The 16,100-nt window shown below is 64.4% G+C and overlaps 1 protein-coding gene across 2 annotated transcripts; it reads left to right on the top strand.

Moving 5' to 3' along the window:
* Nucleotides 1-5,900: 5,900 nt before the first annotated feature.
* On the top strand, nucleotides 5,901-15,243 carry CTSD (cathepsin D). 2 transcript variants are annotated; one of them, XM_043451886.1, is made up of 9 exons: nucleotides 5,902-6,068; nucleotides 8,110-8,269; nucleotides 9,965-10,088; nucleotides 10,488-10,606; nucleotides 11,811-12,037; nucleotides 13,608-13,730; nucleotides 14,079-14,223; nucleotides 14,305-14,403; nucleotides 14,492-15,243. In XM_043451886.1, the coding sequence occupies exons 1-9, from the start codon at nucleotides 5,995-5,997 to the stop codon at nucleotides 14,657-14,659; spliced, it is 1,239 nt and encodes a 412-aa protein (XP_043307821.1). In that variant the 5' UTR covers nucleotides 5,902-5,994; the 3' UTR covers nucleotides 14,660-15,243. The 2 variants fall into 2 exon arrangements, with proteins under 2 accessions (XP_043307819.1, XP_043307821.1); XM_043451884.1 differs by having other exon boundaries at nucleotides 5,901-6,068; nucleotides 14,079-14,403.
* The last annotated feature ends 857 nt before the right edge of the window (nucleotides 15,244-16,100 follow it).

Raw genomic sequence — 16,100 nt, 5'->3', positions numbered from 1 at the left:
GGCGTGCCGCGGTCCACAGGGTCACAAAGAGTCAGACACATCTTGGCAGCTGGGCAACAGCAACAGCAAAGTTCCATCGTCTGGATGGGCCACACTGTATTTTTCCATCCACCTACTGAAGGGCATCTCAGTGGCTTCCAGATGTGGCAATTAAGCAGAAAGCAGCTACAAACATTCATGGGCAGGTTTTTGTGTAGATTCACGTTTTCATCTCCTCTGTGTAAGTTCCAAGGAGCACGGCTCCTGGATCGTATACTAAGAGCAGGTTTGGTTTTGTGAGAAACCGCTAAACCGTCTTCCAAAGCAGCGGAGCCATTTGCATCCCCACCAGGGGTGGATGTCAGTTCCTGTTGCCCCATATCCTCACCAGCACTCGGTGTTGTAAGGGTCTGGCCGCTCCTGACAGTGTGCAGAAGTAGCTGGTTGCGGTTTTAACATGCATTTCGCTGCAGACCCGAATGTCTCTCCATGGGCTTCCCTGCTCTCTGGACTTCTCACTCACTAAGGTATCTGTTCTTGTTCACTTGTTGATTGTTGGGTTTTAAGACTTTTCACATATTTGGGGGACTTCCTTGGTGGTCCAGTGGCTAAGATTCTATTCTCCCAGTTCAGGGGCCCAGGTTCAATTCCCTGTCAGGGAACTAGATCCCACACGCCACAGCTAAAGATCTTGCATGCCGAAACTAAGACACAGCACAGCCCAATAAATAAACATTTTTTTAAAAAAGAAGAGTTTTCACGTACTTTGGATGTCAGAGGTCTGTTTCTCGTCGATGGCTTTTCTTCTTGTTCTCCTAACTCCTTTCTGTCTCTTTCACAGATTTGGTGGGTTTCATGCATTTCTATTTAAACCACAAATCTGTGTCGGTTTCAAGGTCATGAAGGGAGCCTCCTTGTCTTATTCCCCTGATAGATTTACCATTGACCTAACTGACCTAAGGGCTTCCCAGGTCACTCAGTGGTAAAGAACTCACTTGCCAACACAGGACACACAAGAGACTCAGGTTTGATTCCTGGGTCGGGAAGATTCCCTGGAGAAGGAGATGGCAACCTGCTCCAGTATTCTTGCTTGGAAAGTCTCATGGACAGAGGAGCCTGCTGGGCTACAGTCCATGGAGTTGCAGAGTCGGACCTGACTGAGTGACCAAGTACAACAACGACAGTGCTGACCTGGAATTTACCACCTGGGGCTGAGGGCTGTAGAGGGATCAAGTCCTCCCGTGATGCTGGGGAGGACCAAGGGCAGGAGGCAAAGGGGCAACAGAGGATGAGATGGTTGGATGGCATCATTGACTCAATGGACACGAGTCTGAGCAAACTCTGGGAGACGGTGAAGGACAGGGAGGCCTGGCGTGCTGCAGTCCACGGGGTCACAAAGAGTCGGACACAACTGAGCGACCGAACAGCGACAGAAGTCACCCCCCTGCTCCTCAGTGCGAGGCTCTCCTGCTCCCCCGTCCATCCACCTGTCTTTCTGCATTAGTACACACTGTCTCAACAGCAGGCCTTTACAAGAGCGGCTCTCTCTTCACTGACACTGCTCTCCTCCAGGCCACGTTGCTAAGTCCCGTGGTCACTGCCGAGTCCCCGCCTCCCCCTGGTCCATCATCAGCAGCCCCCTCCACGTTCCATTCAGTGTCCAGGCCCCCCTCTTGCTCCCAGCCTCTCCCACTGTCTCCTTTCCTGGTCCCGCCGACTCTCTGACCTCACACAGCCGGGAGCCTTCAGGGGCTAGTCTGTCTGCACATCACCGGCGCTTACGTCTGACCTCACTGCTCAGAAGCTGCTGAGCGCTGACGACTCAAGTTTCCGTCTCAGCTTGCGTCTCTTCCCTCAACCCCCAACCGCGCGAGCTGCTGCCCCTGAGCGGTGCCGCTGCCTGTCCCCGGGGCCACATCATCCCCGCATGACAAACCTCCGAACGAACGGAGCTCCTGGGCTTCCTCCCCCGCCCCTCCTGCTTCTGACCCATCTCGGCAGGTAACAGGCCATCCTTTCGGCTGGTTTGGACACATGTGAGTCAGTGCTAAGCCTTCTGCTGCACACCGTCTTTCCAATCCACCAGGAAATCCTACAGCCACCCCCGTCCAACCTCAGAAGTCCTCCAGAGCCCGGCTGCTTGTCCCAGCCTCCTTGGCCGCTGCCTGGTCCAGGCCATCCCAGTCCCCACAGCAGGACGGGAGCCCCAGCCTCCCAGCTGGTCCACTGCCGCCCTCCTTCCCGCTTCCCCCCTCCACAGGGCGGTCAGACTCCCCAGATCGTCCCAGCTGGGTCCTCTCGGAGGCTGGACGTCCGAGTGACCTGCAGAGCTCCACTCTGACCCCTGACCTCGTCTCTCCCGCCCCCCATCCCCGCCTGGGCTCAGCTGACTTAACAGGCTCCCTCGAGGCTTCCCTGATTGCAACACCCCTTACTGTCACCCAGGGTCCCCCCTCTGCCCCCACTTTCCCCACAAGCTTTTCCCTCCAGTGACCTGGTCAGTGCCTCTATCGTGTGTCACCTGCCTCCTCTGCCTAGAGGATAAACGCCACAAGGCAGGAAGCCTATTTCCTTCCCTTCACTTCCACAGCACCCAGAGCTTGCCCGGCACAAGGGGGGTGCCCCCTGATCACGTGTAGGGGCGAAGCATACACACAGGGTCCCAGAGGGACTGGCCCATGAGATGCCAAGTGGAGGTTAAGGGGAGGGGCTGCCCATGCCACTCTTCTCGACCCTCACCTCAGGTAGACCCCCACCACACATACACACATGCGGAGACATGCATGCAGACACACACACACACATGCATGTACACACATACATGCACACACACACACATGTACGCACACACATGTACACACACGCACGCACACATGCCCGGGCCAGGGCTCTCCCTCCTGGAGCACCAAGGGCTGGGCTGGGAGCAGTACAGAGAGCGTCTCTGCTCTGTAATAAATGGACAAGCAAACTCTGCAGTGGGTAGGGGCCTCTCCACCCTTTGGGCCACAGGAGGGTCCCTTCTCAGAGGCCCCCTGCCACCCTCAGGGGAAAGTCAAGAGTGTCAGCTTGCCTCCCACGAGCTCCAGCTCAGGACAGTCAGAGCTGGATGCCAGATCAAGCCCGTGGCCCCTCCAACAGTTCACACTGCCTTGTGCCCAGAACCCCCAGGGGCCTTGTAAATGTCCCTGAAGAAGAAGAAGATGATGGCCTAAATGTGTGTTTTCTTAGAGGCCCGCTTCTGGGCCCCGCCATTGCAGATGTCACATCCCCACTGAGCATCGGGACCAGGCATCGTGACCAGGGAACACCAGCTGGGACTACCTTCCACCAAGTGCCAGAGTCCAGCCCAACTAGGGCCTCGATGACCACTCCAACACCAGGGCCGGGTAACGACTGGCGCAAGGGCCCCACTTCTGGGCCTGTGTGGGGGACAGCCTTGGCCCCGAGGCCAAGGTCAGGTTCCAGGGCAGGATGTGAACCTGCTTGGCCCCTGGCTTTACTCCTTCAGAACCAGGGGAACCCAGTAAACACTTGCGGAATGGCCAGGAGAGGACGCAGGGCAAAGCAAGGGTCACTCATCTGTGGCCATCAGGCTGACCAGCATGGGGGTGGTGGTGGTGAAGGTCAGGGTCCTGGTTTTTTGGTAGTTACAGAGAAGATGGGAATTCCAGTCTCGCCTCTGTAAGCCACAGAACCTCGGTTTGACCCCCCCTTTAGGTGGGGAACTGGGAGGACCACTCAAGAAAAAGTGTCCCTGAGTGAGTCCCCCTGTGAAGACTCCCCCTGTTCACATCTTGCTCAAATGTCGCCTCCTCAGAGAGGCCTGGCCCCTGTGAACTACAAACTGGAACTTGCCATCTGCCTCAGCGAGGATGAAGTCATGTGCTGCTGTGGCTGCTGACCTCCAACAACCCCCGAAGGGAGTCCAAGGTGAAGAAGGGACAAGGCACTCAGTGCTCAGGGGGAAAACTGGCAGGACAGGTCTCCAGAGAGTTAGAGGTCTTCAGGAACTGACTTTATGAGCCCAATTCTTGCATCTCCTCACATCTAGAAAAGCATCAAAGTCCTTCATGGTGACAACTGTTCTTCATGACTAGCGAAGCTTCACAAGACTAGTAGAATCCTTCTGGGAAAATACATGCTTGATAGCATGCTAATCCCCCTTCACCAAAATCACGTACACTGGCCATCCCCCCTCTTCTCAGAGCTATCTGAGGTGCTGTCTCCTGGGCTGCAATCCTCATTTTGCCCAAATAAAACTTAAGTCGCCACTCACATGTTGTGCATTTTTAAAGTCGACAGTTCTTGGCGACCAACCAAGTTACCCAGAGTGGACTGGAGCCTTGGTACACGACCAGAGGCCTCTTATACCTATCTGCCTCCTTGGAGAGTCCAGACAAATCTGGGTAGGTGAACAGCGAAGTCTGGCATGCTGCAGTCATTGGGGTCCCAAAGAGTTGGAACAACAACTCCTGGTTCTCAGATCTCCCATATTGGTTGATAATCCTGAGTTTTATTTGGTGGTGGAACAGGTACCTGCCCACTTCCAACTGAAAGATACTGGGGGGGGGGGGGGGGGGGGTGTGGTGCAGATGCTGGTTGACCCATACCAGGGTAGACTCACCTAAAGTCTAGATACTAGGTGGGGCTCTGTTGAAAGATACCAGAGTTTGCTCAGTTGTAGGAGACTGAGTGGTCTTGGCTGAAGTGGTTAGGTCAGAGGCTGATCTGATACTTTTCCTCAATAGAAAAGCTACCTTAGTAGAATTTGTCAGGATAAAAGTAAAGATATTTATTACATGAGAGCTTTGCTCCGAAGAAAAGGGACAACTTTCACGTTGTGCATTTTTTTAAGTCAACACCCCCACATCAGTCACTTCCCGGCACAGTTTTCGCTGAATTTCCTTCTTCCCGTGACCTTCTCTGAAATGACCTGTCCAAATTCCTTTCCTTGATAACACCCACCCCCTCCTTTGGCTGGAACCAGGGTGGAGGTTGGAGCTGATCCTCCCCTTGGGCAGCAGGACCTCAGCTCCCAGGCTGAGGGGTCACTGGGGCCTCAGATAGGGCCGTGAACTAGCCAGACCAAGGGACGCGCTGTCCTACCCCAGAGGCTGGTAAAAGCTGATCCCAAGTGGCTGAACTGTGACCTGCTGTCCCCTCCGCCCTACACACACACACACACACACACTCCCCATGGCAGCCTTTGAGATTTGCCGTAAGATCGGGATGGTGCCAGTTTACAGTGGGAGGAGAGCCCAGGGTTACCACGGCCGGGCCAGGCCAGGTTAAACACACACACACACACACACACACACACACACTCCCCATGGCAGCCTTTGAGATTTGCCGTAAGGTTGGGATGGTACCAGTTTACAGTGGGAGGAGAGCCCAGGGTTACCACGGCCGGGCCAGGCCAGGTGCTGCTCTGAGGTGCGGTGCTGGGGCTGGGAGGGCTGTGGGCCACTTGGAGAATGAGGGAGGCTGGAGCCTCCAGAGAGACCACCTGGGAGATTCCCAGGGCGAAGGAAGAGCTGGGGACAAGCGCGCCCAGGGAGGGAGCAGGTGGAGCGGGGAGCCCTGGGGAGCCTTGGGGAGCCGCGCGCCCGGGGTGGGGAAGGACCCGCGGCTCCGGGAGCCTCGCCCGGCTGAGGGGTCCAGCAGGGCCAGGCCCGGTCCCCTTCTGCCCCAACAGGGCCGTGGCAATTCTCCGGATCGGCACGTGGCCCGAGGGGGGACAGGCGGCCGGCGCGCCGGAGCAGACGCGGCAGGTCCTAGGCGCGGGTGGCCCCGCCCCTCGCTTCCCAGAACCGCCCCGCACCGCCCCGGCACCGCCCCCATCGCTCAGGCCACGCCCCGCGCCGGCCCGGCCCCGCCCCCCGCCGCCGGCCGCAGCCCACGTGACCAGCCCCGGTGCAAACAAGCCGGTCAGCTGACGCGGCCCAACTGCGCCGTCATCCCGGCTATAAGCGCGCGACCTCCCGGGCTCTCCGCTTCGACCGGGCCGCCGCCGCCATGCAGACGCCCAGCCTGCTGCCGCTGCTGCTCGCCCTCGGCCTGCTGGCCGCACCCGCCGCCGCGGTCATCAGGTGAGCCGCGCAGCTCGCGCTCCCCGCGGACGCCCGCGCACCTTTGTGCGCCCGCCGGGGTGCAGCTGGGCCGCCCCCGGGGCCTCTTGCGGTGCCTACCCGCGGGCGGGGCGGGGGAGCTCTGCAGGTGCGGGGCTCGCCCGGAGGTCTGCGCGTCTTCTCCTCCCTGCCATCATGGGGTGGGCCGGGGGGCGGGGGGGCCGGAGGTAGCAGGAGGGCTGTGACTGGGAGTCGGCTCAGCGTCCCCAGGACAGGTAGGGTGGGAGCGTGTGCTCAGGTGCTCGCACTCGCCTGGAAGACAGGAGACCCAGGGGCAGGCCCCGGAGGCCCCTGGGCTTGGGTAAGTCATCTTTGTGCCTAGGGTGTCCCTGGACAGCTGTGAGCTGGGCGTGGCCTCATCCCGGTCTTTTCGGCCTGAGATCTTCCCACAGGCCCTGGGCCGGTTGGAGGACCCTCCGGACACCCTGAGGCCAACAGGGTCGAGAGGGAGTCAGCCTCAGGATGGGTCTGGGGGAGTAGCCCAGCTGGCACCAGGCCCTGGGCGGCTTCCCCCACTGCTGGGCTGGGGCTCTGTCCCACCAATACCTGCTGCCTCAGTAAGGACCACGCCCTCCCCAGGCCTGGGGGCCCCCACTGGGTCCAACGAGCCGAGGACTATCAGGCTGGTCCAGGGCTATGCCATGCTGTGTCAGCAAGATGGAGGGTCCCCCCACCCTCCGGGCATCGCCAGGCAGGCTGCTTGCCCAGCAGGAGAGGCGTGCGGCAGGCCCACCCGCTTCTGCCCTGCCCCCACGCTTGCCCAGGCCTGGAGCCTAGTGCTGGGCCTGGGCCGGCATTCTTCCAGCTCTGCTGTGGGCCTTTTGCCTGTGGGCAGGTGGGTGGGGTTTTGGGGCTGCAGGAGCTGACAGGGCCCCCCCGCAGACCTGAGCCTTGCCAAAGAGCTGGCTTGTGTGGGCCCCTGCGTGGGCTGTGGCCTAGGGGCAAGTAGCCCTAGCTGGAGCAGTTGTGGGGAGCAGCTGCAGGCCTGAACCTGCCCTGGCCTCACCCCCAGGCCTTCCACTGGGGGCGCCAGCCTGGAGCTTCTCCGGTTGGGGCAGCTGAACCCAAGCCCCCACATCTTCACGTCCTGTGGAACTGCTGGCATCTGTCTCGTTAGTGACTGGAGGGTGTGTCCCCCTCCCCCACCCCCAGACAAGAAGCCCAGGCTCTCCCAGCCTGTCCCTTCTTAGGCAAGAGCCAGTCCCACATCTTCCTGGAGCATGCCCTTGGCCTGCTGGGAGGAGCCACTGCGACCTTGAACTCGCAGATCCCCAGGCTGGGAAGACATTTCATGCAGTCGTTCTTGCTCAGGTGGTCTCCTGTCCCACCTCCTGGGGCCAGTTCAGACCCCTGTGGGGCTGGGGGTGGAGAAGGACCGCTCACACTGCCCCTGCTGCTGGGCAGACCACCCAGGCTGGCGTGTGTGCTGGGAGGCGGGGCTCCTGGGAAGGGTCCTCCATGCAGGGGCACCGGGCCTCGCATGGAGTGTGGCCAGCCTGGCAGCCCCCACCTCCAGGCCCCAGGTGTCAACCTTGATCTCCAGTGGCCTGCTTAATGGGGACAGAGTGACGGGGTTCAGTGCAGCCTGGGATGAGGACTGGAAGGAAAGAGGGGGTCCTGTGAGGAGCCTGGGGGTGGTCAGGGAGAGCTGGCTGCTCAGAGTGGGTGGCCTGGAAGTCCCCCCCGGCGGCCAGAAGGTGGCCACCCCTCAAGTCAGACGGGTGAGCTGGGACCATCTCTGTGGGGTCTGGGTGGGGAGAGCGAGGCAGGTGGGGCCCCACAGGGGACTTTGGGGAGACGGGATAGCTGACCGCTGACCCTGGACCCATTCAGAGTAGGGACGGGAGACCACAGCGGTGCGTGTTGGAGCCCCCAGTGGCTGGGGGCGGGGGGTGGGAGAGGAGCAGGCATGCTGGGCCTCCAGCTTGGTCGTGGGTGCGGGAGCCTCCCGGTGGGCTGTGCAGCAAGCCAGCCCTGACAAGCCCGACCCCCGTCTTGACAGGATCCCACTGCACAAGTTCACGTCCATCCGCCGGACCATGTCGGAGGCGATGGGCCCCGTGGAACACCTGATTGCCAAGGGCCCCATCTCGAAATATGCCACTGGGGAGCCAGCTGCGAGGCATGAGCCAGTCCCCGAGCTGCTCAGGAATTACATGGATGTGAGTGTGGGGGACAGGGAGGCAGCCTGGGGCCAGGGGCAGTGGGTTGACTGCCCACAGCACTGCGGGCAGGAGCTGGTTCCCTGAGCCAGTGTGGGTTTTGGTGAAATCCTCTGTTCTCAGCCTCCAGTGGTTTGCAAGCTTCAGCCGTGGGGGGGCGGGGCTTCCGCCCAGCCACCCTTGTGCTGGGTGTGTCCACGACGCCCTCCTGACTGAGGGCTGTGACCTCCCTGGCCCCAGCTCCGGGCTCCGCTGCCCGTCCTGGCCCGGGGGGGCCAGGAGGGTTGGCTGGAGCGGCCTGAGCGCCTCCCTGACGTCCGCTTCCCTGCCTGCCACCGAGCACCGGCTCAGAGCCGGGCTGGCGTCTTCATCCTGGTGACCGGCCCCGCGGGACTGCCCCAGGCCCTGCAGCACGTGAGGGAGCCGGCCCGGTGTGGAGGAGCCCAGAGTCAGGCCGAGGCCTGCCCTCGAGGCTGTGGGTGGGGCCGGGGGTCCCTCAGCTTGGCTCACCTGGGCTCACCTGCCTGGGAGGCGCCCCCTGCCCTGGAACCTCTGTGTTCGTCTTGCCTGTCTCGTTGGCAGGCCTGGGGCAGCCACGGCCCAGTCCCTGCCCCCTACCTTCCTCTTCGGTCAGTGACCGGCCCATGTGCCCACTGCTCGTGGAGGGGAAAGCCAGCTCAGAGGTGGAACATTCTGGAACACACAGCATGCTGGGGCAGGTTGTCTGGGGCTGCCCAGGTGACATCCTCTCCACGCCCCCCACTCCCTGCGTCTTGGGAAGCCAGCCCCTCGCTGCCATCCGGCCTCTGGCCCACTCAGGTTTAGGGCAGGTAGTCGCGCCCTCTGTCCTGCCCGGCTGGAGCCCGGGCCGGGCCAGGAAGCTGTGGCCTCTTGCAGGCATGTGATCAGGCGGCGGGGCGGGGGGGTCTGCCTGGGGCCTGACTGACCAGTTCCTGATTCCTGCTGCCCAGCATACACGCACACAGATACGCATGTGCACGCATATGGAGATTTGCTGAGTCATTCTCCAACCCCCCAACCACCCCCCCCGCCCCCCACCCCGACCTGAACACTTCTGCTGGGTCATGAGTCAGTGGCCAGAGAGAGATGCCCGGAGGGGCTGGAGCCAGAGCCCAGCAGACCCCAAAGTCACAGATGCCCACGCCCCTGACCTCCGAGGGGCCGAGGACGGGGTTCCCCTGGAGACATGTGCCCCTTCATGCTCGCCAGAGCCCTCACCCCGCATCCGGGCCTCCCCCCAAGCTGCCTCTGCTGCCCCGTGTGCAGAGGGGGAAACTGAGGCCCAGGGCAGTGAAGGCAGCGCGGCCAGCACTGAGGGACTCGGCCTCCCCGTGCGCCTCCTCCCCTGGGCCCCCCGGATCCCTCGGCCCGGGGGCCCTCCAGGCTCAGCCCTGTGGGATCTGAGGGCCCAGAGTCAGGCGCTCACTCAACCCTCATGCTGGGGAGGAGACCTTCCCTCCCAGAGCCCTGGACCCAACCAAGGACTCTAGCGGGGACGGCGGGGTGGGCGGCTGAGGCAGCAGGCCTGACCTTGGGGCCCTCCCCTGGCCTGGGCCTTCTCTCTCCCCATGGGGAGCCCCGTTTCCATCCCTGACAGACCCCCTCCCCTGGCCTGGGCCTTCTCTCTCCCCGTGGGGAGCCCTGTGCCCTGACCTGACAGACCCCACCCCCCAGGCCCAGTACTACGGGGAGATCGGCATCGGGACGCCTCCGCAGTGCTTCACGGTGGTCTTCGACACCGGCTCTGCCAACCTGTGGGTCCCGTCCATCCACTGCAAGCTGCTGGACATCGCCTGCTGTGAGTCCGTCTGTCCCAGGGCCTGCCGTGGACCCCAGAGGGAGGGACCCCAGGCAGAGGAGTGCTGCCCCCACCCCTCTGCCCGCTCTCCCCTCAGGCGCTGGAGGCCAGCCATTCTGCCTCAGCCCACCTTCTCCCGTCCTGGGGCAGAGACCTCCTGGGCCACCTGCCGCTCCCACCTCAGCCACACCCAACAGGCGGCCCCTCCCGAGTCCCTACCCTCCTCCCTTCTTCGATTCAGGGCTGGGACCGTGGGGGTCGAGGGCTGGACCACCCGCCCCGGGGGTTGCTCGACAGGCTGCAGCAGGCAGCGGGGCCCAGCAGAGCTGGTCCAGGGCTGGGAGGGTTGAGGCTGCAGTTGGGGCTGGGCAGGCGGGCTGACAGCCCCGCTCGGCACAGGGACCCACCACAAATACAACAGCGGCAAGTCTAGCACGTACGTGAAGAACGGCACAACCTTCAGCATCCACTACGGCTCAGGCAGCCTCTCGGGGTACCTGAGCCAGGACACCGTGTCGGTGAGTGTGTCAGGGCCACACCCCAGGCCGGGGGATTCACCCCTGACCCCAGGGCTGGGCAGGGGTCCACTGAACAATGGAGCCAGGGTCTCAGCTGAGCAGAGGCCCAGGGGTGGAACAGCTGGGTGAGCTTGGCTGGGGTACATGACGGGGGGGACGTGGTCCCGTGTGCACGCTGGGCGGTGCCAGGAGGGCTAGAAGGAGAGGCCAGGAGCAAGAGTGCCAGGCCCAGGGCCAGCGACTGATGAGTGGCGAGGCTCTTGGCCACCCAGCCTGGCATAGGAGCTGGTGGACGGCAGGGGGCCACTGGGTGCCAGGGTCAGGTGTGGCCCCAGTCCCCGCAGCCAGAGCTGATGGCCAGGGGCACCTTCCAGGACGCTGAGTGGCATCTGGGGAGGGCTGTGGGGTGCCCGCAGGACGTGCCTGCCTCCCTGGGGGGCGGGGCGGGGCCCTCGTGGGCTCTGCTCGGGCGGAGCCGTGGTGCCTGGCCACAGGAGGGGTCTGGGTCGGGAGCTGCGGGGAGCAGGAGCAGAGCAGAAGGTGGTCCCCTCCCAGCCCGCAGCCCCAGGAAGGCCGCGGGGCCTGCCCCGAGCCTTGGTGGCAGGGAGGACTTTTCCTCCAGCCGGCCTGGTGGGCCAGGGGCCCCGTGGCTCCCTGCGGGCCACCCTCCCCCTCCACGTCTGCCTGGTGGGAGTTGGGGGCCTCTGCCAGGCTCCCTCTGAGCCTGAGACAGGATGTCGCACACCCCTCCTCCGCCCCCCAGCATCAACCCCAAACAGCCCTCCTTCCCACATCCTGCCCGTGTGTGTCTGCAGCCTCTGCCCCGGCCTGGGGGAGGGGGTGGCGTGGCCTTGAGTCCAAGGTTAGGTCCGGGGTCCCCGAGGGCGGGGTAGGCCGGTGGGAGGACCTGAGCTCAGGAGGAGCCCGCCGACTCCTGCTCCCCGGCTCTGCACCCGTCCTTGAAACCTGCCTGGCGGAGCACGGGCCCCGCACCCCCGCTGTCCCCACCCAGGTCTGCTGCAGCGTCAGCAGCCCTTTCTCCTGGGCCGAGTCCCGTGCGCCAGACGACGGGCAGTGGCCGAGCTGGCTTTCATGGCCATGGCTGCCCGCAGGGACGGGGGTGAGGGGCTGCCAGGGGCCCAGCGTCAGGCTTGGTGTCCACACGACCCACTGACCCCTGCTGCCCCCACCGCGTGGCCCGCAGGTCCCCTGTAACCCGTCCTCGTCCAGCCCGGGCAGTGTCACGGTGCAGAGGCAGACCTTCGGGGAGGCCATCAAGCAGCCGGGCGTGGTCTTCATCGCGGCCAAGTTCGACGGCATCCTGGGCATGGCCTACCCCCGCATCTCCGTCAACAACGTGCTGCCTGTCTTCGACAATCTGATGCAGCAGAAACTGGTGGAGAAGAACATCTTCTCCTTCTTCCTAAACAGGTGTGGGGGCGGGCTCCGTCGTCCCAGCCCTCCCCGTGGCCCCCTGCCAGGCGCTGAGCCACAGCCCTCACTGCCCAGGGGTTGGCGCCCTCCCACAGGCGGACAGACAGTCCATACCGAAGGCTGGGTCTCCCTGGGGCCCCCGAGCTGGGGTCCCCCAGCCGGGCGGCCCTGGATCCGGGATCTTGGTCGTTGGGCCTGCCTCCTACGACAGCCCGAGCTGGGCCAGACACCCTTGCGGTCAGTCTGCCTGACGTTCCTGGGCCCGGTGACGGGCAGACTGGTCCCTGCCCTGGGTCACTTTCGGCCCAGAGGGGATCAGGCGTCAAGCCCTGATCTGTGCCAGGAGCTCTGGAGGCAAGGGGGCCGGGGCTTTCCCATGGGGGGGACCCCCAGGAGAGCCAGGGTGATGCTCCCATGTTGTAGAAGCAACACCTGGTACCTATCATGCTGGGGAGGGGGTCCTTGGAAAGGGGTCTCAGTCCTCCAGCCCCTGGCCTCTTCCCGGGATGGTGCTACAGGTCTTGAGAGGAAGCCCCCGATGCGGGCAGTGGTGAGGTGTGGCAAGGGGGGGCGTGGGCGGGGGGGCCGGGCAGCCTGCTGCTCCTGGTCACTGGCCACCACGCCCCGCGTGCCCCCTCTGGGTCCTACCCTGAGCACTTCTGGTGGAATTCCAGCCCAGAGCCTTTGGCCTGGCCTCTGTATGGATGCTGGCCTCTGCCCCTTGCTCAGTCAGTGGCAAAAACTGTGCAGCTGCTGGGGGCCGAGCTGCCTGCTAGGCGCTGGGAGCACGTGAGCCCTCGGGTCCAGGGGAGGCAGGCGGGCTGCAGAGGACCCAGGAGCTCGGCCTGGCCTGAGGTCGGGACAGATGGCCCATCTCTCTGACTCCCTGGGTGCAGGCTCGGGCAGGAAGTGGGGGCGGGGCGGCTGGCTTACAAGGGCAGGGCTGAGGCTGAGGAGGGCACCACGTGGGCGGTGGAGGTGACGGGAGGTGGCGGCCACGGCAACGGGCGGAGGACGAGTTTGGCACGTGCCGGAGATAGCCGGGCAGATGATGCTGAAACCACGAGTGTGACTAAGAGGTGGGGAGGGTCGGAAGCTGAGATCTGAAGCGGGAGCCAGTCTTGTGGTGGTCGGGATGGAGGGCGTCCCCCGGAGCGGCAGGTGCAGAGGGCCTGGGGCGGGTGCAGTGGCTCCAGCCCTCCTCCTGGGAGCCCCTGGCTTTCCTTCCAGGCTGGTGAGGTCCCTGCCCCGGGGCTCCCAGCACTCGCGTCCTCCTCTGCCTGCTGGCCCAACCCTGGCCATCCTAAGGGGGCAGACCAGGACCCCTTGCAGCCCAGGCAGGATCTCCTGTCAGGAAGGGGCTTGGCCTGTGGTTCCCTGGGTGTGAGATTGGAGCTCTTACCCGCTGCCAGATCCTCCCACCCCTGCATGCCCAGGAAGGGTCCTGGGTCACGTTCTGAGGGCCCCGCACCAACCCTGACCCCTGTGCCCATCCAGCCCGGCCACCCGCAGGCTGGATGGCTGGTGCAGAGGCGGGCAGGATATCTGACTGCCTCCTACCCCACAGGGACCCGAAAGCCCAGCCCGGGGGCGAGCTGATGCTGGGCGGGATCGACTCCAAGTACTACAGAGGCAGCCTGGCGTACCACAACGTCACCCGCAAGGCCTACTGGCAAATCCACATGGACCAGTGAGCGCGGGGCGGGTCCCGCCTTCGGCTCCGCGGGGTGGGACGTGGCTCGTGGGCCTCCCACCCCCCTCGCACTGCCCGTGGCCTCGCGTGCAGCAGGGGCTGTGGGGGGCCGGGGGCCGGCCCAAGGGGACCTGGGCCCCGTGTGCTGCCAGCCCTAGGTGCTTCCTGCCAGCTCCAGGTGCCCAGCCAGTGGCCCCTGCTGCACGTAGCTCCCTTGGGTGACCTGTTCTTGGCTCCTCCGGCCCCCTCCCCACCCCCAACTCTGCTCACGCCCCAGTCCTGCAGGGGCGGGCAGGGGCTCCAGGGGCCCAGGGAGAGGACTCAGGCCCGCGCCCCTCCCCGCAGGCTGGATGTGGGCAGCAGTCTGACCGTGTGCAAGGGCGGCTGTGAGGCTATCGTGGACACGGGCACGTCCCTGATCGTGGGCCCTGTGGAGGAGGTGCGGGAGCTGCAGAAGGCCATCGGGGCCGTGCCGCTGATGCAGGGCGAGGTGAGCGCCGGCAGGGCTGGGGGGCGGGCACCCCCACCGCCGGGCCCCCCGCTCACCGGCTTCCCTCTAACCCCCCCGCAGTACATGATCCCCTGCGAGAAGGTGTCCAGCCTGCCTCAGGTCACCGTGAAACTGGGGGGTAAGGACTACACGCTGTCCCCGGAGGACTACACGCTCAAGGTGAGCGGGGCGTGGGGCGCGGGCGCTTCGGCGTGCGGCCCGGTGGTGACCGGTGCTGACTGGTGCTGAGCGGTGTCGGCCATCACAGGTGTCACAGGCCGGGACGACCGTGTGCCTGAGCGGCTTCATGGGCATGGACATCCCCCCGCCCGGCGGGCCACTCTGGATCCTGGGGGACGTCTTCATCGGGCGCTACTACACCGTGTTCGACCGGGACCAGAACCGCGTGGGCCTGGCCGAGGCCGCCCGGCTCTAGCTGGCCCCCGCCCGCTGGTAGAGTCCGGAGGAGGAGGGCCACACACACTCACACTCACGCGCACACTGCACTCACGCACCACAGCCCGGTTCTCCCGAGGCCCGTCGGGCTGCAGTTCCGCTCTGTGGCTTCCCCTCCCTGGTGTCTGAAACGTTGCTTGCTTGTCTGTCTGTCTGTCTGTCTGTCTGTCTGATGGGGAGGCGGCCCCGGTGCAGAGTCCTCTCTCTGACTTGGAAGACACAGCCTGTTAGGTGGCTGTGTGTCCCGGGACCCCCGCCCCGGGTGGTTCCCTCAGGCCGGCTGCCCTCCCGGTCGCTCCGCCCGCCTGTCCTGGTCCTGGACACCATGAGGGAGGGGCCTGCTGAGGCCTGAGGACGAGCCGGCAAGGGTAGCAGGGGCCAGAAGCCAGTCTCGCGGGGCCGTGCCGGGGCTCACCTCGTCGCGGAGGGCGTCCAGGGCATTCTCTGGCCCCAGGTGGGGTGGCATCGGAGGGGAGGGCACTGGGGCCGGCCTTCTCTGTGGCCGCCCCTTTCTTGAGTGGCTGGGAGCCAAAGTTGGCACAAAAATAAAATTGTTCAGGCCTCTGCCCGTGTGTTGGCGTCTTTTGTGCCCGGTGGGGAGGGCACGCTCCCTGTGGAGGCGGGCGAGGAGCTGGCGCGAGCAAGCGGCCCTGCGCTCGCCTCAAAGGGAGGGCGGGCTCAGCCTGGGGCGCCCAGAGCCCAGGCCAGGCCCGGACCCGGACACTTTCGCCTCCTTCCCAGCCTCGTGGCTGAGATTCTGCTGCTGGGGGTGCTAGCTCGTGGGGGGCCCAGCGCAGTGACCAGTGAGGTGGGCCTAGCTCGGGGCCTCTGTTGGGAGCGCCTGCACCAAGGCACGGTTTTCAGGTCCAGGCGAGTGCCCGCCACACTTCCTTAGCAAGTGTTCCACCAGCAGCGGGGCCCCCAGTGTTCCCCGAGCCCCCTGCACCCCTGACGGGCCTTAGGAGGAGCCTGATGGGACGGGTGGCGCCTGGGCAGCCTGCCTCCCTCCTGGGCCTCCTCGCCAGCCCGGGGAAGCAGTGTCTCCGTGAGTAAGCCCTGCCAGGGCTGGAGCAGGCCAGCCTGGGACCCTGGGCTGGCAGGGCCCAGGGATCCAACACCAGCGTCCCCTCAGGCTGGTCTGGCCTGTTCGCTAGAGGGGGTGGGGGTCGGTCAGAGCAGTTGCAGAGCCAGGAGGTTTAGAGGGATGAATAGGAGTTTCTGAATGCTTGGCGGTGGGGCAGATGCCTCTGGGATGGGTAACTCTGGACCCTGCTTGGAGCCCATCCTCCCGCCGGGGTCGGGGTCTGATGTGACGTTTGTTCTCAGCCGGCAGAGCTGTAGCTGTCACCGGCCTGGCCCCAGGGAGCCTGGAGACCGTACCCCAGAGCCGGGCCCTAGCAGGACCCGGCCTCTTCCAGAAT

The sequence above is a fragment of the Cervus canadensis genome, chromosome 29, assembly GCF_019320065.1.
Source record: "Cervus canadensis isolate Bull #8, Minnesota chromosome 29, ASM1932006v1, whole genome shotgun sequence".
Classification (NCBI taxonomy): Eukaryota; Metazoa; Chordata; class Mammalia; order Artiodactyla; family Cervidae; genus Cervus; species Cervus canadensis.
Note: the sequence above shows the minus strand (reverse complement) of the source record. Positions and strands in the feature narration are given on the sequence as shown.

Coding starts and splice junctions, on each gene's coding strand:
- CTSD (XM_043451884.1), top strand. CDS start 5,995: ATGCAGACGCCCAGCCTGCTGCCGCTGCTGCTCGCCCTCGGCCTGCTG. Junction 12,038..13,607: donor TTCTCCTTCTTCCTAAACAG/GTGTGGGGGCGG, acceptor CCTACCCCACAG/GGACCCGAAAGCCCAGCCCG. Junction 14,404..14,491: donor CGGAGGACTACACGCTCAAG/GTGAGCGGGGCG, acceptor CGGCCATCACAG/GTGTCACAGGCCGGGACGAC.